Genomic DNA, 27,246 nt, shown 5'->3' with positions numbered 1-27,246 from the left:
TGGTGACTTGGATAAATTTATCTGCAGAAGCAGAGGTGACTCTTGGTCTGTCTTTCCTGGAGTGGTCCTCATGTAAGCCAGTTTCTTTGCAGCACTTGATGGTTTTTGCCACTGCGCTTGGGGACACTTTCGAAGTTTTCCCAGTTTTTCGGACTGACTGACCTTCATTTCTTAAAGTAATGATGGTGTAATGTCGGACGCTATTCACACTAGGGCGTCAGACAGACAGCGGTAATTCCACATTCGTCCACTATACGCTCAGTGGCGCCGGCTAGATCTTTATCCAGGTTGCGCAGGGTTAATCTAGCTGGTCCTCGGGTTGGAGGCTGGGTCACGCCCACGGCCTTTAAATAGTATTGCTGGACTTTGGGCGTCGCCGATTACAGCTTGTGCCTCGTGCCTAGTCATTCCGGTCTGGAGTGGTGGTCTTGGAGAAGTAATATCGTATCTGGTGGTGTATTATCCTTTGTTATATTTCTCCTTCCTATATATTTGTATTTGTTTTGCCCTGGGCACATTATTGTGTTTTCCTGTGTGTCTGCGGCGTGGTGCGTTTTTTTGTTTTCACTGTCTGTGCTTTCTGTGGGGGTTGGCGTGAGGTCTATTCACTGGGTGGCGGGTTGTGGTTTCAGCATAGGGCTGAAACAGGAGTCAGGGCCAGGCCTGGTGGCCCAGACAAGCACACCATTAGTGTAAATTCTGGGAGAGGGACAGACAGGGTTTTCCCTAGTCTGAGGGATATTGCAGAAGCCCGGGTAACCAGCCTTAGCTTACCTAGTCTCCCGTGACATTATAATCGGCCCCAAAATGTTGTATTCCATGGATCCTATGACTTCCATAACCCACCAGTTGGAGGCGCTTTCCTTACAGGTCACTGAGTTGAAGGGGGCGGTTCAGCAACAGGGTCTAGTAGTATCTAATGTGCAAGCTGAAACTGCAGGTAGAGTTGCAGAGCCAAAGATCCCTTTACCTGAGAGGTTTGCTGGGGAACGCAGTAAATTTGTTATTTTTCGTGAAGCTTGCAAATTATATTTTCGTATGTGCCCGATCTCAGGTAATGAGGCTCAGCGTGTGGGTCTGGTGTTGTCATTACTGAACAGGAACCCCCAAGCATGGGTATTTTCTTTACCATCTGACTCAGCTGCATTTAACTCAGTGGAGAGTTTTTTTTCCGCTCTTGGGCTCATTTATGATGATCCTGACAGAATGGCTCTAGCAGAATCTAAAATACGCGCTCTCCGCCAGGGGGAGCGAATGGCGGAGGATTACTGTTCTGAATTTCGCCTCTGGGCGGTGGACACACAATGGAATGACCCGGCGCTGCGGGGTCAGTTTGTTCATGGGGTTTCGAGAAGGGTTAAACAAGCCCTTCTGATGTATGAGACTCCTGCTTCGCTAGAGTCTGCTATGAGTCTTGTTATCCGCATTGATCGCCGTTTGCTTCAGGGGGCGCAAGAGACGACGCCTATGGGATAGGGCGTAGGTGCACGTGAGGTTGCTGCAGGTGAGCCCACGGAGCCTATGCAAATCGCAGGGGTGTCACATCATCGAGCCCCCTCGCTCAGGAAGCAGGGAGTCTGTTTTTGCTGTGGTAAAAATGGGCATAATGTAAATGCTTGTCCTCTGTTATCTAAGAAAAGTGCAACGGCGGAAAACTACTAAGCTCAGAGGGTGTGGAAGAGGCCAATCTGAGCTTATGCATATCTTCCATGGTGGTCTCTCAATGTATGCTCCCTGCCAGAGTTGTGGTCGCTGGGAGAGAGCTGCCAATCACTGTTTTTGTGGATAGTGGTTCTGCCACTAATCTCATTGATGAGGAGTTTGCACGCACAGCCGGGTTCAGGATCGAAAAACTGCCTCATCCTATCCGGGTGGTCACCATCAATGCCGCTCCTCTCCCACAGGTGGAGATTACTGAGTTTGTGGCTGAGGTGAAACTCCACATTGGTGTCCTACATTTTGAGCAGGTTTCATGTAGGGTGCTCAGTAATCTTCCTGCACAAATGGTTCTGGGTTTTCCATGGTTATCTATGCACAACCCGGTGATTGGAAAACCCAGGACATAATCCAGTGGAGCGGATTCTGCCAGGAGAATTGTCTGGCCACATGTGTGTCCGCTGTGACTCCTAGCATTCCTGAGTCACTGCTGGATTTCGCGGATGTGTTCTCTGAGAAGGGTTGCTCAGAGTTGCCTCCACATCGACCCTATGACTGTACTATTAGGTTAAAACCAGGGGCCAAATTGCCGAAAGCAAGGATGTTTAACATTTCTGGTCCTGAGAGGCAAGCTTTAAAAGACTACATTGCTGAGAGTCTGAGCAAAGGGCACATCAGGCCTTCGTCCTCGCCTGTTGCAGCGGGGTTCTTCTTCATTAAGAAGAAAGATGGCGGGTTACGCCCGTGTCTGGATTTCAGGGAGTTAAACCAGATTACGGTTCGTGATCCATACCCTATGCTGCTGATACCTGATTTGTTCAACCAGGTGGCTGGTGCTAAGTGGTTCTCCAAGCTTGACCTCAGGGGGGCGTAGAACCTCATAAGAGTCCATCAAGGGGATGAGTGGAAGACGGCTTTTAATACCCCTGAGGGTCATTTTGAAAATTTGGTGATGCCATTTGGGTTGACAAATGCGCCTGCTGTATTTCAACATTTCATAAATGATGTGTTCTCGCATGTCCTGGGGAAGTTCGTTATTGTGTACCTAGATGACATTCTCATTTATTCATGCGACCGTGATACTCATTTAGAGCATGTTAGGCTGGTGTTACAGCTACTCAGAGAGAATAAGCTTTATGCAAAACTTGAGAAATGTGTATTTTCGGTTCAGGAGTTGCCTTCCTTGGATTATATTGTGTCTGCTTCAGGTTTTAAAATGGACGCCGCTAAGGTGCAAGCGGTGTGGCGTTGGGAACGGCCTGATAACCTAAAAGCGCTCCAGCGGTTCCTTGGGTTTTCTAATTATTATAGAAAGTTTATCAAAAATTTTTCTATCATTGCTAAACCGCTTACTGACATGACGAAAAATGGTACCAATTTCTCTGCCTGGTCTGAGGATCCTGTGTGCGCATTCGATTTCCTGTAGAACAGTTTTGCTTCGGCCCCCATTCTGGTGAAACTGGACGTATCGAAACCATTTACCGTGGTGTTGTCACAAGGCTCATCTTTGGGCGAGTTGCGTCCATGCGCTTACTTTTCCAGGAAGCTGTCGCCCGCAGAACGTAACTACAATATCAGCAACAGGGAGTTGTTGGCTATCAAGATTGGCATTTGAGGAATGGCGACACTACTTGGAGGGGTTGGTCTACCAGGTTACTGTTATCACCGATCATAAAAATCTGCTTTATTTAGAGTCAGCCAAGCGTCTGTCCCCCAGGCAGGCTCGCTGGGCATTGTTTTTCACGCGATTCAACTTTTTTGTTACTTACCGACCGGGGTCTAAGAACACTAAGGCGGATGCTTTGTCCAGGTGTTTTCCGGGGGGAGAACCTCGGGAAGATCCGGCACCCATCCTCCAAAAGGGTGTAGTGGTCTCGGCTCTCACGACCGAGGTTGAGGCTGAGATTGCCGAGGCTCAGGAGGAGATACCATCAGAGCTTCCCATTAACAAATCGTTTGTACCGCTCCATCTTCGCTTAAAGGTGTTGGGTGAGCATCATGATGCTGTCCTGGCTGGCCACCCAGGGGTTAGGAGTACCTTGGAGTTGGTGTCTTGTCGGTCTTGGTGGCCCAAAATCCGACAGGACATGGTCTCGTACGTGTCAGCATGCACCACGTGCGCTAGGGCTAAGACGCCCCGCTCCCGTCCTGCTGGCACACTACATCCTCTCGGGGTACCCAGTAGGCCATGGACGGAGATCTCCATGGATTTTATTACAGACTTGCCCTCCTCTGCTGTGAACAAGGTCATCCTGGTGGTTGTTGATCTTTTCTCAAAGATGTCGCACTTTGTGTCCTTGCCGTCGTTGCCTGACGCGAAGACTCTGGCTCAGGTTCAGGAGGTGGTCAGACTTGACGGGGTCCCGTCTGACATCGTGTCTGATAGGGGTACTCAGTTTGTGGCAAAATTTTGGAAAGCATTTTGCTCACAGCTGGGGATCAAGTTGTCGCATTCTTCGGCGTTTCATCCTCAGTCAAATGGTCAGACCGAGCGTATGAACCAGAATTTGGAGCAGTATTTACGCTGCTTTGTTTCTGACAATCAGGAGGAGTGGTCGATGTTCCTTCCTTTGGCGGAGTTTGTCATAAATAATCACCGTCAGGAATCGTCTGGGGAGTCCCCGTTCTTTTGTGTTTACGGGCACCATCCTCAATTTTGTACTCTTCGCCAGGGGGGCTCTGCTGGCGTCCTGGAGGAGGACCAGCTAGGAGCACAACTGTCATCTGTCTGGAGGAGAGTGAAACAGCGCTTGTTGAGCGTGGGTGCTAGGTACAAATGTGTGGCTGACAGTAGACGTGTGCCAGGTCCGGACCTGAATGTGGGTGACTGGGTGTGGTTGTCCACAAAAAACATAAGACTCAAAATACCATCCCTGAAATTAGGTCCAAGGTTTATTGGTCCATTTAGGGTCGCCGCCATCATTAACCCGGTAGCCTACCGATTGGAGCTCCCTACGTTATATAAGATACACAACGTGTTCCACATATCTTTATTAAAAAAGGTGGTGGGTTCCGTGGATGCGGCGCCTATGCCACCTCCGGTCTTGGTGGATGGCAATTTGGAATTTGAAGTCTCCAAGGTGGTTGACTCTCGAGTAGTGCGCCACACTTTACAGTACCTGGTACACTGGCGGGTTTATGGGCCGGAGGAGAGGTCTTGGGTACCGGCCTCGGACGTACATGCGGACCGGTTGGTCAGTATGTTTCACCGCCGCCATCCAGACAAGCCGGGTCCTATAAGTCGTGAGGGCCCTTGAGTCCCTCGTAGAAGGCGGGGGGTACTGTCATGTCGGACGCTATTCACACTAGGGCATCCGACAGACAGCGGTAATTCCACATTCGTCCACTATACGCTCAGTGGCGCCGGCTAGATCTTTATCCAGGTTGCCCAGGGTTAATCTAGCTGGTACTCGGGTTGGAGGCTGGGTCACACCCACGGCCTTTAAATAGTATTGCTGGACTTTGGGCGTCGCCGATTATAGCTTGTGCCTAGTGATTCCGGTGTGGAGTGGTGGTCTTGGAGAAGTAATATCGTATCTGGTGGTGTATTATCCTTTGTTATATTTCTCCTTCCTATATTTGTATTTGTTTTGCCCTGGGCACATTATTGTGTTTTCCTGTGTGTCTGCAGCGTGGTGCGTTTTTTTGTTTTCCCTGTCTGTGCTTTCTGTGGGGGTTGGTGTGAGGTCTATTCACTGGGTGGCGGGTGGTGATTTCAGCATAGGGCTGAAACAGGAGTCAGGGCCAGGCCTGGTGGCACAGACAAGCACACCATTAGTTTAAATTCTGGGAGAGGGACAGACAGGGTTTTCCCTAGTCTGAGGGATATCGCAGGAGCTCGGGTAACCAGCCTTAGCTTACCTAGTCTCCCCGTGACAAATGGCCACTCGTTTTTCTTAGCTGCTTTTTTCTTGCCATAATATAAATTCTAACAGTCTATTCAGTAGGACTATTCGCTGTGTATCCACCGGACTTATGCACAACACAACTGATGGTCCCAACCCGATTTATAAGGCAAGAAATACTTCTTATTAAACCTGACAGAGCACACCTGTGAAGTGAAAACCATTCCCAGTGACTACCTCTTGAAGCTCATCAAGAGAATGCCAAGAGTGTGCAAAGCCTAGAACCTAGAATATAAGACATAATTTCAGTTGTTTCACACTTTTTTGTTAAGTATATAATTCCACATGTGTTAATTCATAGTTTTGATGTCTTCGGTGTGAATGTACAATTTTCATAGTCATGAAAATACAGAAAAATCTTTAAATGAGAAGGTGTGTCCAAACTTTTGGTCTGTACTGTGTATGTATGTATATATGTATATATGTGTGTGTGTGTGTGTATATATATATATATATATATATATATATATATATATATATATATATATATATATATATATATATATATATATATATATATATATATATATATATATATATATATATATTATAAAATATATATATATTATATTATAAAATATATTTATATTATATTATAAAATATATTATATTATAAAATATATTATATTATAAAATATATTATATTATAAAATATATTTATATTATATTATAAAATATATTTATATTATATTATAAAATATATTTATATTATATTATAAAATATATTTATATTATATTATAAAATATATTTATATTATATTATAAAATATATTTATATTATATTATAAAATATATTTATATTATATTATAAAATATATTTATATTATATTATAAAATATATTTATATTATATTATAAAATATATTTATATTATATTATAAAATATATTTATATTATATTATAAAATATATTTATATTATATTATATTGTAAAATATATATATATATATATATATATATATATATATATATATATATATATATATATATATATATATATATATATATATATATATATATATATCTCTTAGCAGCCATTGTTTTGGGACAAGGACTCTGGCCGTTCGTGGATGCATTTTCAATTAGCCCGTCCTAGGACAAGGATTGTATCTACTAGTATGTAACACTCTGCAATCAGAGCATGGACTATTACAGTGGATGCCTTTCCTGACTGCTCTTTTCCTTTGTATTGCAGGCAGATGCTGAGAGGTCTCCTCATCAGTTAAGGAAAGTTATGAAAAAAAAAGTTGCAACTCCCATACTAAAAGAAACCTTTCCTTTTGCTAACATCTCTGCTATTTTAAGGGAGCCAGAAGATGCCTTTAAAGAAGTTGCAGAAGAAGACTCATTCAGTAAGTGAGCACAATGCATACAAATGAAACGTTTAATTAATTCTCTAACAAGCTGTTTGTCAGACGTGTGTGACAATATGGAATAACACCAAAGAAAAGAGCTCGGTGTATGCAAAATACAGGGATCACCTAAGAAATGATCTACTATATAATTGTCTAAGGGTCACTTCCGTCTGTCCTTCTGTCTGTCTGTCACGGATATTCATTGGTGACGGCCTCTGTCTGTCATTGAAATCCAAGTCGCTGATTGGTCCCGGCAAAACGGCCACGACCAATCAGCGACGGGCACAGTTTGGCGGCAAAATGGCCGCTCCTTACTCCCCGCAGTCAGTGCCCGCTCCATAATCCCCTCCAGTCAACGCTCACACAAGGTTAATGGCAGCGGTAATGGACCGCGTTATGCCACGGCTAACGCTCTCCGTTACCGCTGCTATTAACCCTGTGTGACCAACTTTTTACTATTGATGCTGCCTATGCGGCATCAATAGTTAAAAGATCTAATGTTTAAAAATAATAATAATAAAAAAAATCGTTATATACTCACCGTCCGTCGGCCCATCGGATCCAGAACCGGCCTTTCCCGCTCCTCGCGACGCTCCATGCATTGCGGTCTCGCGAGATGATGACTTAGCGGTCTCGCGAGACCGATACGTCATCATCTCGCGAGACCGCAATGCACTCTTGGGACCGGAGCGCGCGAGGAGCGTCGGTAACCGCTTCGCCTGGATCCGGGGCCAACGGAAGGTGAGTATATAACTATTTTTTATTTTAATTCTTTTTTTTTTTATTAACAGGGATATGATGCCCACATTGCTACATACTATGTGGGCTGTGCAATGTACTGCGTGGGCTGTGCAATGTACTGCGTGGGCTGCGCAATGTACTGCGTGGGCTGCGCAATGTACTGCGTGGGCTGCGCAATGTACTGCGTGGGCTGCGCAATGTACTGCGTGGGCTGCGCAATGTACTGCGTGGGCTGCGCTATATACTCCGTGGGGTGGGCTGTGCTATATACTCCGTGGGGTGGGCTGTGCTATATACTCCGTGGGGTGGGCTGTGCTATATACTCCGTGGGGTGGGCTGTGCTATATACTCCGTGGGCTGTGCTATATACTCCGTGGGCTGTGCTATACTACATGGCATGCCGCGAACAATCAGCGACAGGCCCAGTCCAATCCAATCCTGTGTATTCAATGTATTATTCTAAAATCTGCATAAATATTCTAGAATGCCCGATGCGTTAGAATCGGGCTACCATCTAGTAATACAATATTTGTCATTTAAGTAGACAGCCACAAACAAGATAAAATCAATTGAGAAGCCTACTGCTATAAAAGAACAGACAGTGCAACCCATGATAGAGCTTTGGTCTATGCCAACCAACTAAAATGCACATCTACACTATACTGTAAACAAGCGTGCAATGATTCAATAAGTAAATGGTAACCCCAAACAGATAATTTTCAAATAAGTACCGTAAGTCAATGTTTTTGTATATGCAAAAACAAAGGGAAAAGAAACCATGCAATATTAAGGAAGCAATTAAATTTATCTGTGCAAATACTGCAATCAAATGGGAAGAGAAACCAATGTAGCCTTAAAATAAAAACTGATCAAATTTAGTTGCATGTACAGAAGTCTCTATACAAAAACAGTACCCCACATAGTGGTAGAGTAACTTGGCGGTTCACAATTGCGCAGCCAATCAATATCAAGACCTGTAAATATTAAAGGTGGTTGGAAAGGGGCCAGACCCTACGTCTATCGCCATAATAATATAGTTTCCTCAGGGGAAGAAGTGCAATGAAAAGGCCTGTATGAACATATATACATACAGTGAATAACGATTATTTACTCGTTGTCGGCAGCGGTGAGGAGAGGTGTTGTCCAGGGTTCAGCGTCTCCCTTATACCCATGTGCAAACATAACATAGCCAGTGAGAATAAAAGTATCCTGTACCCAATGGAAGTCACAAATAGTTACGTTATATCTTACTGCGCTTGCTCTATCATGCCTGAACCCACTTGGAAGACACTCAAGTAGGGGGAAAGAAAATGAATGATTGAGACACGCATCCTCCGTTGTACGCGCTTACTTGACGATGCAAAGTACTGTATCTGTAAAGCCGAAAAGTGTCTACATGCGCAGACTCGAAACCATATCCGAGTTAATGCAATCATGCTGCCGCATATACTGTTATTCTATACTATGAAAGTAAATCATTGTGCAAAACTTGCATAAAGTAGAAAGCCAAAATTGTGTAAATTAACTACCGTATATACTCGAGTATAAGCCGAGATTTTCAGCCCAAATTTTTGGGCTGAAAGTGCCCCCTCGGCTTATACTCGAGTCATGATCGGTGGTGGGGTCGGCGGGTGAGCACGGTCATATACTTACCTGCTTCCGGGGCTCCTGGCGCTCCCCCTGCACGTCCCACTGTCTCCGGGTGCCGCAGCCTCTTCCCCTGAGCGGTCACGTGGGACCGCTCATTAGAGAAATGAATAGGCTGCTCCACCTCCCATAGGGGCGGAGCCGCCTATTCATTTCTCTAATGAAGCGGTGCCGGTGACCGCTGACAGAGAAAGAGGCTGCGGCACCGAAGACAGGCAGGGGGAAGGAGCGGGACGCCGGGAGCAGGTAAGTATCGCATAGTCACCTGTCCTCGTTCCACACGCCGGGCGTCGCGTCATCTTCCCGGCGTCTCTCTGCACTGACTGTTCAGGCAGAGGGCGCGATGACGCGTATAGTGTGCGCGCCGCCCTCTGCCTGATCAGTCAGTGCAGAGAGACGCCGGGACGGGACGCCGAGGAGCTGCAAGCAAGAGAGGTGAGTATGTGTTTTATTTTGTTTATTGCAGCAGCACAGATTTATGTGGAGCATCTATGGGGCAACAGTGCAGAGCACTATATGGCAGAGCTATGGGGCAATGGTGCAGAGCACTATATGGCAGAGCTATGGGGCTACAGTGCAGAGCACTATATGGCAGAGCTATGGGGCAACAGTGCAGAGCACTATATGGCAGAGCTATGGGGCAACAGTGCAGAGCACTATATGGCAGAGCTATGGGGCTACAGTGCAGAGCACTATATGGCAGAGCTATGGGGCAACAGTGCAGAGCACTATATGGCACAGCTATGGGGCAATGGTGCAGAGCACTATATGGCACAGGTATGGGGCAACAGTGCAGAGCACTATATGGCAGAGCTATGGGGCAATGGTGCAGAGCACTATATGGCACAGCTATGGGGCAACGGTGCAGAGCACTATATGGCACAGCTATGGGGCAACGGTGCAGAGCACTATATGGCACAGCTATGGGGCAATGGTGCAGAGCACTATATGGCAGAGCTATGGGGCAATGGTGCAGAGCACTATATGGCAGAGCTATGGGGCAATGGTGCAGAGCACTATATGGCAGAGCTATGGGGCAATGGTGCAGAGCATTATATATATGGCACAGCTATCTATGGGGCAACGGTGCAGAGCACTATATGGCACAGCTATGGGGCAACGGTGCAGAGCATTATATATATGGCACAGCTATCTATGGGGCAATGGTGCAGAGCATTGTATATATGGCACAGCTTTATGTGGAGCATCTATGGGGCCATAATGAACGGTGCAGAGCATTATATGTGGCACAGCTTTATGTGGAGCATCTATGGGGCCATAATCAATGGTATGGAGTATCTATTTCTAATTTTGAAATTCACCGGTACCTGCTGCATTTTCCACCCTAGGCTTATACTCGAGTCAATAAGTTTTCCCAGTTTTTTGTGGCAAAATTAGGGGGGTCGGCTTATACTCGGGTCGGCTTATACTCGAGTATATACGGTATTAAACAGATGAAGATAAATAATAAAAAGTAATATAGCCTAAAATAAGAAAAAAAGATTGATTAGTGAACATACACTCACTGGCCACTTTATTAGGTACACCTGTCCAATTTCTTGTTAACACTTAATTTCTAATCAGCCAATCACATGGCGGCAACTCAGTGCATTTAGGCATGTAGACATGGTCAAGACAATCTCCTGCAGTTCAAACCGAGCATCAGTATGGGGAAGAAAGGTGATTTGAGTGCCTTTGAACGTGGCATGGTTGTTGGTGCCAGAAGGGCTGGTCTGAGTATTTCAGAAACTGCTGATCTACTGGGATTTTCACGCACAACCATCTCTAGGGTTTACAGAGAATGGTCCGAAAAAGAAAAAAAATCCAGTGAGCGGCAGTTCTGTGGGCGGAAATGCCTTGTTGATGCCAGAGGTCAGAGGAGAATGGGCAGACTGGTTCGAGCTGATAGAAAGGCAACAGTGACTCAAATCGCCACCCGTTACAACCAAGGTAGGCCTAAGAGCATCTCTGAACGCACAGTGCGTCGAACTTTGAGGCAGATGGGCTACAGCAGCAGAAGACCACACCGGGTACCACTCCTTTCAGCTAAGAACAGGAAACTGAGGCTACAATTTGTACAAGCTCATCGAAATTGGACAGTAGAAGATTGGAAAAACGTTGCTTGGTCTGATGAGTCTCGATTTCTGCTGCGACATTCGGATGGTAGGGTCAGAATTTGGCGTAAACAACATGAAAGCATGGATCCATCCTGCCTTGTATGGAGCATCTTTGGGATGTGCAGCCGACAAATCTGCGGCAACTGTGTGATGCCATCATGTCAATATGGACCAAAATCTCTGAGGAATGCTTCCAGCACCTTGTTGAATCTATGCCACGAAGAATTGAGGCAGTTCTGAAGGCAAAAGGGGTCCAACCCGTTACTAGCATGGTGTACCTAATAAAGTGGCCGGTGAGTGTACAGTTGTGTGAAAAAGTGTTTTCCCCCTCCCTGATTTCCTGTTGTTTTGCATGTTTTTCACACTGAAAGGGAACCTCTCACCAGGTGCTGCCACCACCTTTCAGGGCTGATATAGAGCATTCTGGTTGCTGCATAACCCAAGTGCGTTTCAGCTTGAGGTCACGAACAGATGGCCGGACATTCTCCTTAATAATTTTTTGGCAGACCGTGTAATTCATGGTTACATTTACCACACAGCAAGTGTTACAGGTCCTGAAGCAGTAAAACAGTCACAGACTATCACACTACCATCACCATATTTTACTGTTGGTATGATGTTCTTTTTCTGAAATGCTGTTGCTTCTAAGGCAAATGTATTGGGACATAGACCTTCCAAAAAGTTCAACTTTTCTCGTGTCAGTACAGAGTATTCTCCCAAAAGTCTTGTGGATCAAGATGTTTTCTGGCAAAACTGAGATGAGCCTTTATGATGTTATTCATCAGCAGTGGATTTAGTCTTGGAGGCCATTTTTGTCCAGTCTTTCTTATTGTGGAGTCATGAACACTGACCTTAACTGAGGCAAGTGAGGCCTGCAGTTGTTTGGATGTTGTTGCGGGGTCTTTTGTGATCTCTTGGATGAGTCGTCGATGCACTGACTAGTCATTCCATATCAAGTGATCCAAATATGAATATTTTTTTTACCTGACGTCTGTAGATTTTTTTTTTTTTATTTTATTTTATGAAGTACAACTTTAGTTAATTACAAATTAAAAGTTTTGAATTACAGATTTTTTACAGATTTCTAAAGTTTCAAAAAAGTGCGAATTTTGGCCTGGTATGGCCTTACATTTTTTTTCATATCTCGGGCTAGAATTAAGATATAATACCTATAATTAAGATAGGTACCAGCTTTCATTTGATATGTCACAAGACTATCTTTCTTTATATTTTCTCTTGGAGAAATCCAATTCAAAATTTTGATGCGCAATTGTGAAAAAAAACGTATGTTTTAAAATTGTGAAAACATGCATGTGTGTTACTCGTGTCCTTGTTTATATTTGTACAGGGATTCAACTTGGGACCTATCAATTTTTTTATTTTTTTTTTAAGCCTTGAATCATCTGATTTTATGTTTTTGAGTTTCTTCCTTTTTTCTTTTCAAATTACAACTTATTGCATTCAACATTTATATGCAACAATAAAGAAACACAAAAAAACAACTACTGAAGTGCCAGAATAAATACATCTTAATCATCATAACACAACTAGTTAAATGCATTCAGGTTGAAAATGCTGAGCAAGCCAAAAGAAAAAAGGTGATCATATCCTCAAGTGTGATTTTCTAAATACAGTCTCATCCTAATTATATGTTAAAGAAGTTGTCCACTACAATAAACATTTTTTTTCATAAATCTTGCCATTATGTGCCACTGAAAACATCCACTGTCTTTATTTTAGCAATATTACCTTTTATCATGCTGTAGCAGCACATCTTCAGTGCTGGATCTAGCTCTCATGGGGTTAATGGACAACTTCCTTTCTCCTGACTTACTGTGCTCTAATACTACAAGTTCCATGATGCATTGCACTCGCCTGTAACTCTGCACCTGGCACACCCACTCCAAAACACACCCCAACCCCTCCCTCCTCTCCCGCCTCTATCTTCAGAAAGATTTGTGATGTCATTTCTGTCCAACCTCCTCTTTTACATTTGTCCAACCCACACTCCATTACACACAGATAGATAGATAAATAGATACAGTAGATATGGGATAGATAGATAACAAATAGACAGATAAGATAGATGGATAGAGAACAAATGGATAGATAAGATAGATAGATATGGGATAGATAGACAGATAGATAGATATGGGATGGATAGATAGATACAGATATATCTATGTCTATTTCCATAGATACAGTATGTCCATATCCATGTTTCTAAACCCCTTCACTCCTGGTGCTTTTTTTCGTTTATCGCTCCCCTTCTTTCCAGAGCCATAATTTTTCCGTCAATATGGCCATGTGAGGGCTTATTTTTTGCGGGACAAGTTCTACTTTTGAACGACACCATTGGTTTTACCATGTCGTGTAACAGAAAATGTGAAAAAAAAGTCAAAGTGCGATGAAATTGCAAAAAAAGTGCAATCCCACTGTTACAAACTCCACCGCTGCGCTCCAGCGTCCTCGTTCTCACCGCTCCAGCGCTGCGCTCCTGCGTCCTCAATCCACCGCTGCAACGTCCGGTTCTGCACGCTCCTCTGCTTCCCTGGCACTTCCGGTGGCCAGGCCCTCAGCTGGTGTTCTTTCCCTGCGCAGGCGCTCCAGCTTTCCTATAGGAAGCAGGCTCAGCATCCCTGCCTCCTCCTCCTGAAGTCATGTGTTCCTTTCTATCCAATTCCGTTCCTGCTCCTCCTATAAAGGCTAGTTCCTCCTGCTTCCTGGTGCCTGATTGTTTTAGCATTTTGCTATTACGTTTGCCCCTTCGTATTGCTCTATACTCTGTGCCTGTACTCTGTGCTAGCCCGTGCTACCCTCCGGTTCCCTTCCTTCCCTTGGTAGCTTCCCTTCAGCCCCTGCTCTATTACTCCTGTTGTTTACCTCTGATCTTTGGTTTGTTTTCCTTTCCTCAGGTTCCCTCCGTTCCAGTCTCCTCGTTCTCCAGGCCCTTCGCCTGCTTCCCGTATTTCATTCCGTTACCCTGCCTCCTTTTGTCTCTCTTCCTGGAGCCGTCCCTGCTGGTATCTCACCGTGGGTAAGTGACCTCTGGGCTTGCTCCTTGCGGTCCCTGTATAGGGGTCGTTCCCTCCTAGGTCGCTCGCCCAGGGGTAGGGCTCCCCACGGTCCAGAGGGTCCACTCTTGTTTTCCGCTAGGTTGCTACAGTACAATCAGGCCATGGATCCCGCAGGTACCCCTTTCTCGACCCAGAAAGAGCTAACCCATTTGCGCGATAACCAAAAGCGCATAATGGCTTTTTTGAAATCTATGGAGTCTCGCCTTTCCTCGATTCAGACTTCTGACCCTGTTAACACCGCCCAGTTGGCTAGTCTCCAACAGGAGCTTGCCCAGCAACGCGATACCCAGTCCCGCATGCTGAGTTATATGGCTTCCATTGACGACCGTTTGTTTAATCTTCAGTCAGCCCCAGCTGTGCTCGCGCAAGCCTCTTCCCTTGACTCCAGTCCTCCGTCTCCCGCTCACCCTCCCCCTCGTTTGGGTAAACCTCCCAGGTACTCTGGCGATCCAAAACTTTGTAGGGGATTTTTAAACCAATGCCGCCTTCACTTTGAACTTCTGCCACTTCAGCATCCTTCTGATCGGGCGAGAGTGGCGTTCATTGTGTCCCATCTCGAGGGAGAGGCATTAGCCTGGGTGAATCCCCTGTGGGAGCGTGACGATCCCGTTGTCTGCCACCTGGAGGACTTTCTTGAAACCTTTCGGAAAGTTTTCGATGAGCCCGGACGCTTGGCCTCTACGACCGAGTCTCTCTTTAATTTACGTCAGGGTTCTTCTACCGTTGGACAATACGCCATCCGCTTTCGTACTTTGGCCTCGGAGTTAGGGTGGAACAATGAAGCTCTTGTGGGTGCTTTCTGGCGGGGCCTGTCCAGCCGTATTAAAGATGAGCTCGCCGGTCGTGACACCCCAACTACTCTTGAGGACCTTGTCTCTCGCCACTCGGATCGACCTCCGCTTCCAGGAGCGTTCGTGGGAGTCTGCGAGAGAGAGGAGATCCTCGCCTGTCTCTGCTACCTTCCGGCAGCCTAGTACTTCTCGTGCTCCCGTTTCTGTTTCCTCTTCGGTTCCATCCTCTGAACCCATGCAAGTGGATCGAGTTAAAATGGCGGAACTACGCCGCAAGGAGAGGCGCACCCAGGGTCTCTGCTTCTATTGTGGCAGTGCAACCCATTTACTCCGCAGTTGTCCTGATCGTCCGGAAAACTCTTCCGCCTAGGACAGGTAGGAGAGGCCTCCCTAGGCGCCCGCGTTTCCTCTCAACCCCTGACTCTTTCCATTCTTTTTTTCTCTAACCAGCATCTATCTTCCGAGGTGGCGTATGTGGATTCTGGAGCGGCAGGAAATTTTATCAGCCTTGAGGCGGTTCGGAGGCTTCGCGTACCTGTAATCTCTTTGGACACTCCCCGACTAATCGCCTCCGTGGACGGAAGACCTTTACAAGACGCAATTTCTCTCGTCACTGAAGAAGTGGAGATTCAGATAGGGGCCCTTCATCGCGAGAAGATCGCTTTTTATGTTCTGCCTAACCTTTCCTACGCCTTTCTACTGGGCCTTCCCTGGCTTCGACTACATGAGCCTACACTGAATTGGCGCACTGGAGACGTACTTCGGTGGGGCCCTTCATGCCATAGTCGTTGTCTTCAGTCTATATGTCCGGTTTCTCGTACCCAGCCTGCTGAAGTTCCAGATGGATTACCTTCCCCTTACTGGTCCTACGCTGATGTCTTCAACAAACGAGAGGCTGAGAATCTTCCTCCCCATCGTCCTTACGATTGTCCTGTGGAGCTCCTTCCCGGTCGTTCTCCACCTAGGGGAAGGATTTATCCGCTTTCAGCTGCCGAGACCAAATCTGTCGGAATACATACAAGAGAACCTAGCTAAAGGTTTCATCCGGAAATCCTCCTCCCCTGCTGGAGCAGGGTTCTTCTTTGTGAAGAAAAAGGACGGTTCCTTAAGACCTTGTATAGACTATCGGGGTTTGAACAGCATCACAATCAAGAATCGGTATCCTCTGCCCCTTATTCCGGAGCTCTTTGATCGCCTCCGAGGCGCTCGAGTTTTCACTAAGTTGGACTTACGAGGCGCTTACAATTTGGTCCGGATTCGCTCTGGCGATGAATGGAAAACTGCTTTCAACACCCGGGATGGCCATTACGAGTATTTGGTCATGCCTTTCGGTCTTTGCAACGCTCCCGCGGTTTTCCAAGAGTTCGTCAACGATGTGTTCCGGGACCTTCTCTACTCGTGCGTCTTGGTCTATTTGGATGATATCCTTATTTTTTCTTCTGATCTTCCGTCACTTCGCAGAAGTGTTCGCGAGGTTTTGCAACGCTTAAGAGATAACCACCTGTATGCCAAGATAGAGAAATGCTTGTTTGAGCAAACCTCACTGCCGTTCCTCGGATACATTGTCTCTGACTCCGGCCTTAAGATGGACCCTGAGAAGGTTAATGCCATTATTAACTGGCCGCGGCCCTGCGGTGTGAAAGCCATCCAACGCTTCATCGGATTCGCTAATTACTACAGGCAATTCATTCCACACTTCTCCATGATTCGTCCTCTTTCTTTTCTCACTCGCAAAAGTTCCAGCTCCAAGGACTGGTCTCCTGAGGCCGAGAAGTCTTTTTTTCAACTTAAAGAAGCTTTTTCTTCTGCTCCAGTCTTGCATCACCCTGAGGTGAACAAGCCTATTATTTTGGAAGTTGACGCCTCTTCTACCGGGGCTGGAGCGGTGCTCTCACAAAAGACTCCTGAGGGCCTAACGGCTCCTTGCGGCTTCTTCTCCAAAGCCTTTTCACCTTCAGAACGAAATTACACAATTGGTGATCGTGAACTGCTGGCCATCAAATTGGCTCTAGAGGAGTGGAGATACCTTCTGGAGGGTTCGGTGCACCCGTTTGTAATCTTCTCTGATCACAAGAATCTTACTTACTTGCAGACTGCGCAAAGATTGAATCCACGACAAGCGAGATGGTCCTTGTTCTTTGCTCGCTTTGAGTTCGAGCTTCGTTTTCGGCCCGGCAACAAAAACATAAGAGCTGACGCTCTGTCCAGGTCCTTCAAATCTTCTGATGTCATGGAGGAGCCTGCTTACATCATTGACCCTACTAAAATGGTTACCGTAGCTCCATTACAGATTCTCCAGCCTCCACCGGGTAAGACTCTTGTCTTGGATGTTGACACTAAGAAGGTCTTATCTTGGGGCCATTCTTCCAAATTGGCTGGTCATGCCGGTGTTAGAAAGACTATCCTTCTCATTGCACGTTACTATTGGTGGCCTACCTTACGTCAAGACGTAGAAGACTTTGTGGCCTCCTGTCCTTCTTGTGCCAGAAACAAGGTACCCAGACGACTGCCACATGGAGCTCTCCTTCCTCTTCCGGTTCCGTCCGCACCCTGGCAACACATCGCAATGGACTTCGTCACCGATCTACCTTGCTCTTCGGCCTGCACGGTCATCCTCGTTGTTGTGGACAGATTCTCTAAAATGGCTCACTTCATTCCATTAACCGGTTTACCTTCAGCTCCTGAGTTGGCTAACATTTTTATTCTTAATATCTTCAAATTCCATGGTCTCCCTCAGCACATCGTCTCAGACAGAGGGGTTCAGTTTACTTCCCGCTTTTGGAGAGCCTTGTGTAAGCTTTTAAAGGTGAATCTGGACTTCTCTTCCTCATATCATCCTCAAACCAACGGTCAGGCAGAACGTACCAACCAAACTCTGGCTGTTTATCTTCGACATTTTTCTAATGCTCACCATAACGACTGGGTCGAACTACTTCCTTGGGCGGAGTTTGCCTACAACAACCATTCCAGCGAGTCCTCTGCTAAGTCTCCATTTTTTGTTGTTTTTGGACGGCATCCAAGTGTTCCCTTACCAGTCTTTCCTGCCTCTGGTGTTCCAGCTGCTGATTCGATGGCTCTCGACTTTTCCTCCATCTGGGGCGAGGTCAAAGAGACGTTAAAACTAGCTTCTTCTAGAATGAAGAGACAAGCTGACAAGAGACGTCTAGATTCTCCTCCTTACTCTCCTGGTGACAAAGTATGGCTTTCTTCAAGATTCATCAGACTCAAGATTCCTTCCTACAAGCTTGGTCCACGATTCATCGGTCCTTTTGAGATTCTACGTCGAGTCAACGAAGTCGCTTACAAGCTGAAATTGCCTGCCTCGCTCCGAATACCCAATACGTTTCATGTCTCTCTTCTCAAACCAGCCGTCTTTAACCGTTTTCATTCTCCCTCTTGTACTTCTTCTCAACTAGCCAGCACAGATAACATTTTTGAGGTTAAGGACATTTTGGCTGTTAAAACAATTCGGGGAAAGGAGTTTTTTCTGGTGGACTGGAAGGGTTTTGGTCCGGAGGAGAGGTCCTGGGAACCCTTGGAGAACATTGATGCCCCTCGTATTCTAAATAAATTTTTTGCTACTCTTCGTAAAGGGGGGCATAAGAAGGGGGGTACTGTTACAAACTCCACCGCTGCGCTCCAGCGTCCTCGTTCTCACCGCTCCAGCGCTGCGCTCCTGCGTCCTCAATCCACCGCTGCAACGTCCGGTTCTGCACGCTCCTCTGCTTCCCTGGCACTTCCGGTGGCCAGGCCCTCAGCTGGTGTTCTTTCCCTGCGCAGGCGCTCCAGCTTTCCTATAGGAAGCAGGCTCAGCATCCCTGCCTCCTCCTCCTGAAGTCATGTGTTCCTTTCTATCCAATTCCGTTCCTGCTCCTCCTATAAAGGCTAGTTCCTCCTGCTTCCTGGTGCCTGATTGTTTTAGCATTTTGCTATTACGTTTGGCCCTTCGTATTGCTCTATACTCTGTGCCTGTACTCTGTGCTAGCCCGTGCTACCCTCCGGTTCCCTTCCTTCCCTTGGTAGCTTCCCTTCAGCCCCTGCTCTAATACTCCTGTTGTTTACCTCTGATCTTTGGTTTGTTTTCCTTTCCTCAGGTTCCCTCCGTTCCAGTCTCCTCGTTCTCCAGGCCCTTCGTCTGCTTCCCGTATTTCATTCCGTTACCCTGCCTCCTTTTGTCTCTTTCTGGAGCCGTCCCTGCTGGTATCTCACCGTGGGTAAGTGACCTCTGGGCTTGCTCCTTGCGGTCCCTGTATAGGGGTCGTTCCCTCCTAGGTCGCTCGCCCAGGGGTAGGGCTCCCCACGGTCCAGAGGGTCCACTCTTGTTTTCCGCTAGGTTGCTACACCCACACTTGTTTTTTGCTTGGCTTTTTTGCTAGGTTCACTAAATGCTAAGGCTGTGTGCACACATTGCGGATTTGATTGCAGATCCGCAGAATTTTTTGCCGCACACAATTGCATCACATCCGCAGTGTAGTGCACAACCAATGTAAGTCTATGGGAGCCGCAGACTTGTTGTGCACATGCTGCGGAAAAAGCCGCACCGAAACACAGCTTTTTTTTTCCCGCAGCATGTCACTTCTTTTGTGCGGAACTGCAGCGTTTCTGCACCCTTAGACTTTCATTGAGTCGGGCACATACGCAGCAAAACCGCAGATGTAAAAAAGATGTGCAGTTTAGATGCGGATGTGGGTCCGAGAAACGCTGCAGTTCGGGAGGAGGGAAGTGTGTGGGTGGAATGTGGGCGGTGACAGTGTGCGTGTATGTGTGCGCGGACGGGGTCTGCGGGCTGTTCGGATGTGTGCGGCGCTGTGCGGGACTGTTCAGGTGTGTGCGGGGTCTGCGGGCTGTTCGGATGTGTGTGGGGCTGTGCGGGGGGTCTTTTGGGGTGTGTGTGCAGGCATCATCCGATGGGACTACAAGTACGCAGCATCCAATCTGCAGCTAATTCGGATGTAATCTGGACAGTGGACACACACCCTACACTATCCATACATCTATCAATAGATATATCTATCCAGACACATCTATAGATAGATATAGGAATAGATAGATGTATGCATCTATAGATCTATCTATATGTAGATCTGTCTATCCATTTCATCTATCATGTATATGTCTATCTGTGTGTAATTGAGTGTGGGTTGGATAATAATGACATCACAAATCGTTTTTTTTTTTTGTTCAATAATACATCTTTATTTAGCTTTCAATAACGCATACAAAAACACGCAAAAATCGCAACAAAAACCACACCAAGAACTGCATCAAAACCACACAAAAAACCTGCATCAAAACCGCGCAAAAAACATGAAAAAAACGCGTCCAAAACGCAGCGGCGTTTTCTGCAAGGAGATGCAGATTTTGTGCAGAAAATTCTGCACCCAAATCTGCAACCTGTGCACACAGCCTAAAACTGACCTGCCATTATGATTCTCCTGGTCATTACGAGTTCATAGACACCAAACATGTATAGGTTATTTTTTATCTAAGTGGTGAAAAAAAATTCCAAACTTTGCTAAAAAGAAGTAAAATAATTGCGCCATTTTCCGATACCTGTAGCATCTATATTTTCTGAGATATCGTGTCGGGTGAGGGCTAATTTTTTGCGCGCCGAGCTGACGTTTTTAATGATACCACTTTTGTGCAGATACGTTCTTTTGATCGCCCATTATTGCATTTTAATGCAGTGTCGCGGCGACCAAAAAAACGTAATTTTGTCTTTTGATTTTTTTTTCTCGCTATGCCGTTTAGCGATCATGTACATTTTTTTTTGTATTGAAAACAGCTGACATTTTGCGGCTTTGAAGTGGGCTCACCGCGAAGCCCACCTCAAAGCGGGGGATACTGCCAGCTGACGTACTATTCCGTCAGCTGGCAGAAAGGGGTTAATGAACAATATGTTTCAGTTTAAAACAAAAAAACAAAAAACGCATGGGCTCCCGTGAAATTTTCTGCGCCAGAGGGGGAAAGCCGACGGCCGGGGGCCAATATTTGTAGCCTGGTATGAATATCAGCCCGCAGCTGTCTTCGTAGCCTTTACTGGCTATTAAAATAGGGGGATCCTCCCAAAAAATGACGTGGGGTCCCCTATATTTTATAGCCAGAAAGGCTACGCAGACAGCTGCGGGCTGATATTCATAGCCTAGAGAGGGGCCATGGATATTGGTCCCCCCCCCGGTTACAAATACCAGTCCGCAGCTGCCCCAGAAATGGCGCATCTGTAAGATGCGCCTATTCCTGCACTTAGCCCCTCTCTTCCCACTCCCGTGTAGCGGTGGGATATGGGGTAATAAGGGGTTAATGTCACCTTGCTATTGTAAGGTGACATTAAGCCGGGTTAATAACGGAGTGGCGTCAATAAGACGCCTATCCATTATTAATCCAATAGTAATAAAGGGTTAATAAAACACACATTAGGAAAAAAGTATTTTATTATTCTTCATTTCACCATACTTACCATACTTCAGCACCTGCAAAAAAATGTAAAATAATAAACCATATACTACCTGTCCGCCGTAGTCCAATTAATAACGAGTGTCCCACGACGATCTCCCCTATAGAACAGTGACATCGGGTGAGGTCACTGCTCTATAGGACCCTCAGTGACACACTGGCAGGAGACAATGGCTCCTGCAGTGCATCACTGAGGTTACTATAGTTCACTGGTCTCACTTTATGGCAAAAAGCTGCTTGGGAACTTTCTCACACAGCAATGCCATAAAGTGAGACTAGGGACTATTTTTTCACAGGGGCGTAGGAATACATTGTGGGGAATACGTTGTGAAAGGATACCTTCCTCCCCTCATTGTGTTCCTGGAGCCCCTGGAGAGTGGTCGCATCAGCAGATGCTCCTGCTCTCCACGGGAGATCGTCGAGGGACACTCGTTTTAATTGGATTTCTGCGGATCAGGGAGTATATTGTTTGTTTATTATTTTAATATTTTTTACAGATGTCACTTTGTTCCCCGAAGCCAGTGTCAAGTGATGGTGAGTATGTACTCTGTTATATGTCCTGTATGTCTATATGTATGTTTTATGTATGAACTGTATGTATGTACTGTATGTGGCATGTCGCATGATGTCACATGCTGCATGTCGTCGCATGGCGCATGTCATCGCATGGCGCTTGCTGCATGTCTGCGCATGTCGTTGCATGGCGCATGTTGTCGCATGGCGCATGTCGTCGTATGCTGCATGTCGTCGTATGCTGCATGTCGTCGTATGCTGCATGTCGTCGCATGGCGCATGTCGTCGCATGTCACCTCATATTGTCTCATGTTGCATGGCGCATGTCGTCGCATGGCGCATGTCGTCACATGGCGCATGTCATCGCATGTCACATGTCGCTTGCTGCATGTCGGTGCATGGCGCGTGATGGCGCCTGTTGTCACATGTCGCGTGATGCATGTCGTCACATGGCGCATGTCGTCGCATGGTGCATGTCGTCGCATGGTGCATGTCGTCGCATGGTGCATGTCGTCGCATGGTGCATGTCGTCGCATGGTGCATGTCGTCGCATGGTGCATGTCGTCGCATGGTGCATGTTGTCGCATGGTACATGGTGCATGTCGTCGCATGGTGCATGTCGCATGTTGTTACATGTCACATGGTGTGTGTTGTATGTATGTGCTGTATATGCGTATGTGGTTTTTTTGTTTTTTTTTTACATTCAACACATTAGCCGGATGATGGGACTACTACTGTCCCATCATTGGCTAATGTGTCACTCACTGTAACTGTAGCAGGCAGAGCCCGATGGGACTTGTAGTCCCATCGGACAATGCCTGCACACAGAGAGAGACACACACACACATACCCCAAAGACCACCCCCCCAGCAGACCCAGTACATACCGGCGCCGGACCCCACGCAGCGGCGCCGGCACGCAGAGCCCCCGCACCGGCACAGACACCGGCGCCGGGACACAGACACCGGCACAATCATCCCTGCCTAGCCCCGCCCGCCCCCAGCACAGCCCCGCCCACAGCCCAGTCACTCTTGATGAGTGACTGCTGACTGTGTGGCTGGGACACGCCTGCTGCTGACGTCACGTCAATTTCCAGAGTCTGGAAATTGATGTGACGTCGGCGGAAATAAGCGGTGGCTGCAGCCTGGGGGTCACGTGACCCGGACTCAGCCGCCGCTATAGCGCCGCTCACAGGCAAAAACGGCAACATAAGGTATTTGCACAATTCATCAGGGGCCACGGGGGGGGATACATTGGGGGGTTAATTGAAAGTAGTGGACAACCCCTTTAAAAACAAGATTAAAAGAACCAATATTTTTACCACCTATTTATACATGTAAAAAAAAATTTTCTATTATATCACTAAACATGTCATTTACGAAGTGTTTAAGAAGAATAGTTCAGTAGTTATATCCTCGTTCTATAAAATATTAACTAATCATACAATTAATAGTAGGTTTTTTACACTGGCCTGTTATCATCAATGTGTCCCTTCTAGCGGGTGAAATGTGATCTTGTCCATCAGCGCTCACTAGCAATGGCCGTTTCCTTTTGTGTCAGAGTATGTCCGGCCTGTCATGATATTCGGCTCCACCTGAGTTATATCTGATTTTTGTAACTTTTACAATGTCTGGTTTTCTTGGATACACAAAGGACGGCGCTGGACCAGAAGGTGCAGAAAAGTCAATTCTACTTCTTCATTTTCACAATCTTTGGAGTGTCCAGTCGCCACCCACCAGCGCCAATCATATTCACAGGTCACATATCCAGTTAGGTCATCCATTGCCGATCTTGTGCCGCCTTCTACCACCTCATGGGCGTCTTTATTTCCACTACATGGGATGACAGTGTGATATTGCCGAGTCCCTGTGATGGGTTCTGCTTCCTGATGTTATAACAAACTCTCCTCCTCCCCGTAGTCCTGGTTTGTACAATACATGAACTGGATGTTAAGAGTATTTTTCTCCCTACATTTGAGGAGTTGCCTGGGTGTTCAGATTTGGTGTGAATACGGCCCATGCTGCCGGCCGGTCATCTGCTCTGCAGTCACCGTCTACCCCTGCTCATTCTCAGCCCTAACAAAGCTTTCTCCTCTGTCCTCTCCTGCTTCTAAGCTGTAACATAATAAAATAATACCGCAACATTTAAAAATCATGGATTATTTGGTAAATATGGACCCCACACTTCTACCCCACAGGCTGAAAAGATCTGAATTTGAGATTTTCTAACTGACACTGTAATAGTTTTATTTTTTAAAATATGATCCCATCACGATCCCAACTTGTAGTTTGGTACAGATGTGGCTATGAGCATAGCAGGCACATGCGCAGTTTTTGAATTTTTTACATTAAACGTTTTTTTTTTTTCGGAAATGCATTTTAAAGTTTTGCACTTGCTTTCGCATGGGTAAAGTATTATTAAAGATACTCTTGTCACATACCTTGTGAAAGCCTGTACAGTTCTGAGTAGAATGGTGTTAATTTGGTTTCTCTATCTTTTTCTAGCCTGAGTTATGAGGAGAAGTGTAAAGGCAGGCAACACCGAAATTCGCACTTCTTCCAAACTTTGAAAATCAATTAAAAAAAAAAAAAATATCTAGAGTTTTTTTTTCTTCACATTTTGCATTCTCTGACACATTATTACCAAATAACAAAATCTCAAAAGAATTAAAAATATAGAGGTAAAAATCATTGGTTCACTTGACATGGAATGACCCTGACGGTAATTGTGGTCGGCCGCTCACTCCTGGGAAGATTCACCACCATTCCATGTTTTCGCCACTTGTGGATAATGACTCTCACTTTGATTTACTGGAGTCCCAAAGCTTTAGAAATGGCTTTATAACCATTTCCTGATTGAGAGATCTCAATTTGTTTCTCATTTGTTCCAGAATTTCTTTGGATTGCGGCATGATGTCTAGCTGTTGGTGTGCTTCACTTTGTCAGGCAGGTCCCATTTAAGTGGTTTCTTGATTAGGAACAGGTGTGGCAGTAATCAGGAGTAATCAGGCCTGGGTGAGGCTAGGGAATTTGAACTCAGATTCCAAAGCATATTATGAACCACAATTTATGTTTTGAGCAGGGCTGTAGAGTCAGTAAGCCAAACCACCAAATCGATTTCTCTGACTTTGTACTCCACTTCACTGCTTCGTTACTGAGCATGTACAGTAAGTGCACCACAGATTCATCTCAACAAAAAGCCTAGACCCTTAGATCAGGAATAGAACAGATATTTATAGGACATTTTATACCTTTTCCAATTGATTAAGAAAACATTTACAGCACATCTTGCACTGAACTACTGTACCCAATTTATTATTTATTTAAAGTGAGAGGAAAAAGTATCCTCCTGCATATATATCTTGTATAAGTTTTCATATTTATTAGTATTTCATCATAAAAGCAGTAGCAGCGGCATATCACTGTCTACCCGGGAAGCAAACTGACCCATTTCGACAGTTGAGTCTTGATCATGGTCATCATTGAGATCAATTTTAAGAGCTCTCCACAAGTGTACAATGGGATTTCCATCTGGACTCAATTGCTGGCCACTTCAGAACTCTCCAGCGCTTTGTTTCCAACCCACACACTGCACATATGTTACATACTAGCCTAGTTCCTCTAGAGTCCCACAGATAAAGGACCTTTGGTGGTCCTTAAGCTCAGAATAGATATGCTTGGAGATTTGAGCAATTGCCCAGTTAGCATCTTTTCCCACGCTGGCCCTGACTGTAATTAGGGCTTATTTTTGGAGTAGGGCTGATATTTCAAGCATACTCAAAAATGGGTAAAATCATTCTGCGGCTTATTTTTGGGGAAACACTGTAGGTGTAGTACAGCAATACGTGGAAAGCTTGTAATTTGAATGTCCAATATGTAATACTATAATTTACACTCCAGTTGTGAAATATCACATTCACATTGCCGTTTTGGATCAGGCCTGGCTAGCTTTGACTTCCCCCAGGAAAATCACCCACATGCCATAGGTGCCTGGAGGATGGTACATAGTCTATTTTCTTATGATGAGAACTGCACTTCTGCCTCGGCTTGAGCAAAGCAGGAACCATTTATAGATCTGGTATCGCCAAAAGATTAGTATCTGCTTTTCTCTCAGCAATATAACTTGATGGCATATGCATATTTCATTAAATGGCAATGTACACTTATTGTTTTGTAGATCCTCCTTTACACAGCACTGCAGTCTATAATGATGGTGAAGATAACATCCTGCAGACTAATGAAAATCCTGATGACATCGCAGCAAAGCTGATGTTTCCCATAGCATCTGTGGTCCAGGAGAAAAGGTAGGTAGATGTCCCCTGTAATAGGTTTATAGAACATTTAATGCAAATCACAAGGATATTAGTAAAGATATATTTCTGTATGGTCAAATCATCTTATCACCCTGTTGATCACCGTTTTATTGCAGGCCTAATAACCTTGTACCATGAGCAACCACACAAATGTGTTCTCCAGATTTCTTAAGCTGCCGTCATTAGTCTTGAAGTACTGAAATGTGCTGGACGGGTCATGTGTATTTCTACAAAAAAAATTAACAATTGTGGACAGACACATTTTTAATGAACATATTGGACAACTGTAAAAGATAATTATAAGTGATATATTAAGACATTTGCAATGACTACGGTGAACTGATTGACAATCGCTGTAATCGGTACAATCTTCACCTGCAAAGAAAATTACTGATTTATCATGTCACATAATAATTTTTCAGGGGTAATGAGATCACCACCAATCACTGAAACCAAGGGTAATCTGCTTCTTTGGCCTCATTCATTCATGTGCTGTCCATATTCAAAACTGATGGCATACTTCTAGCACACAGACGCATGCAAGTCAATGGTGTAATTCACATAGGAATTTGTACACACGGATCAATGGAACAATTGTAGGATACACTATTCTGATGGATCAGACTCGCCCATTAAACTCAATGTACGGTATGCGTTAAAAAACTGGATATATTCTAAAAT

At 45.5% G+C, this 27,246-nt stretch overlaps 1 protein-coding gene across 4 annotated transcripts in view; it reads left to right on the top strand.

The window, feature by feature from the left end:
• The window catches only part of CENPU (centromere protein U), a 190,764-nt gene that overhangs the window by 54,067 nt on the left and 109,451 nt on the right, over positions 1–27,246 (top strand). For all 4 annotated transcript variants that reach the window (XM_077279588.1, XM_077279587.1, XM_077279585.1 and 1 more), the window contains exons 4-5: positions 6,755–6,911; positions 26,430–26,556. In XM_077279588.1, coding sequence (XP_077135703.1) covers positions 6,755–6,911; positions 26,430–26,556 — 284 coding nt within the window. The remainder of the gene's footprint in view (positions 1–6,754; positions 6,912–26,429; positions 26,557–27,246) is intronic.

The sequence above is a fragment of the Ranitomeya variabilis genome, chromosome 1 (genome assembly GCF_051348905.1).
Source record: "Ranitomeya variabilis isolate aRanVar5 chromosome 1, aRanVar5.hap1, whole genome shotgun sequence".
NCBI classification, from domain to species: Eukaryota; Metazoa; Chordata; class Amphibia; order Anura; family Dendrobatidae; genus Ranitomeya; species Ranitomeya variabilis.
The sequence above is the reverse complement of the archived record's forward strand: the minus strand, read 5'-3'. Positions and strand labels throughout refer to the sequence as shown.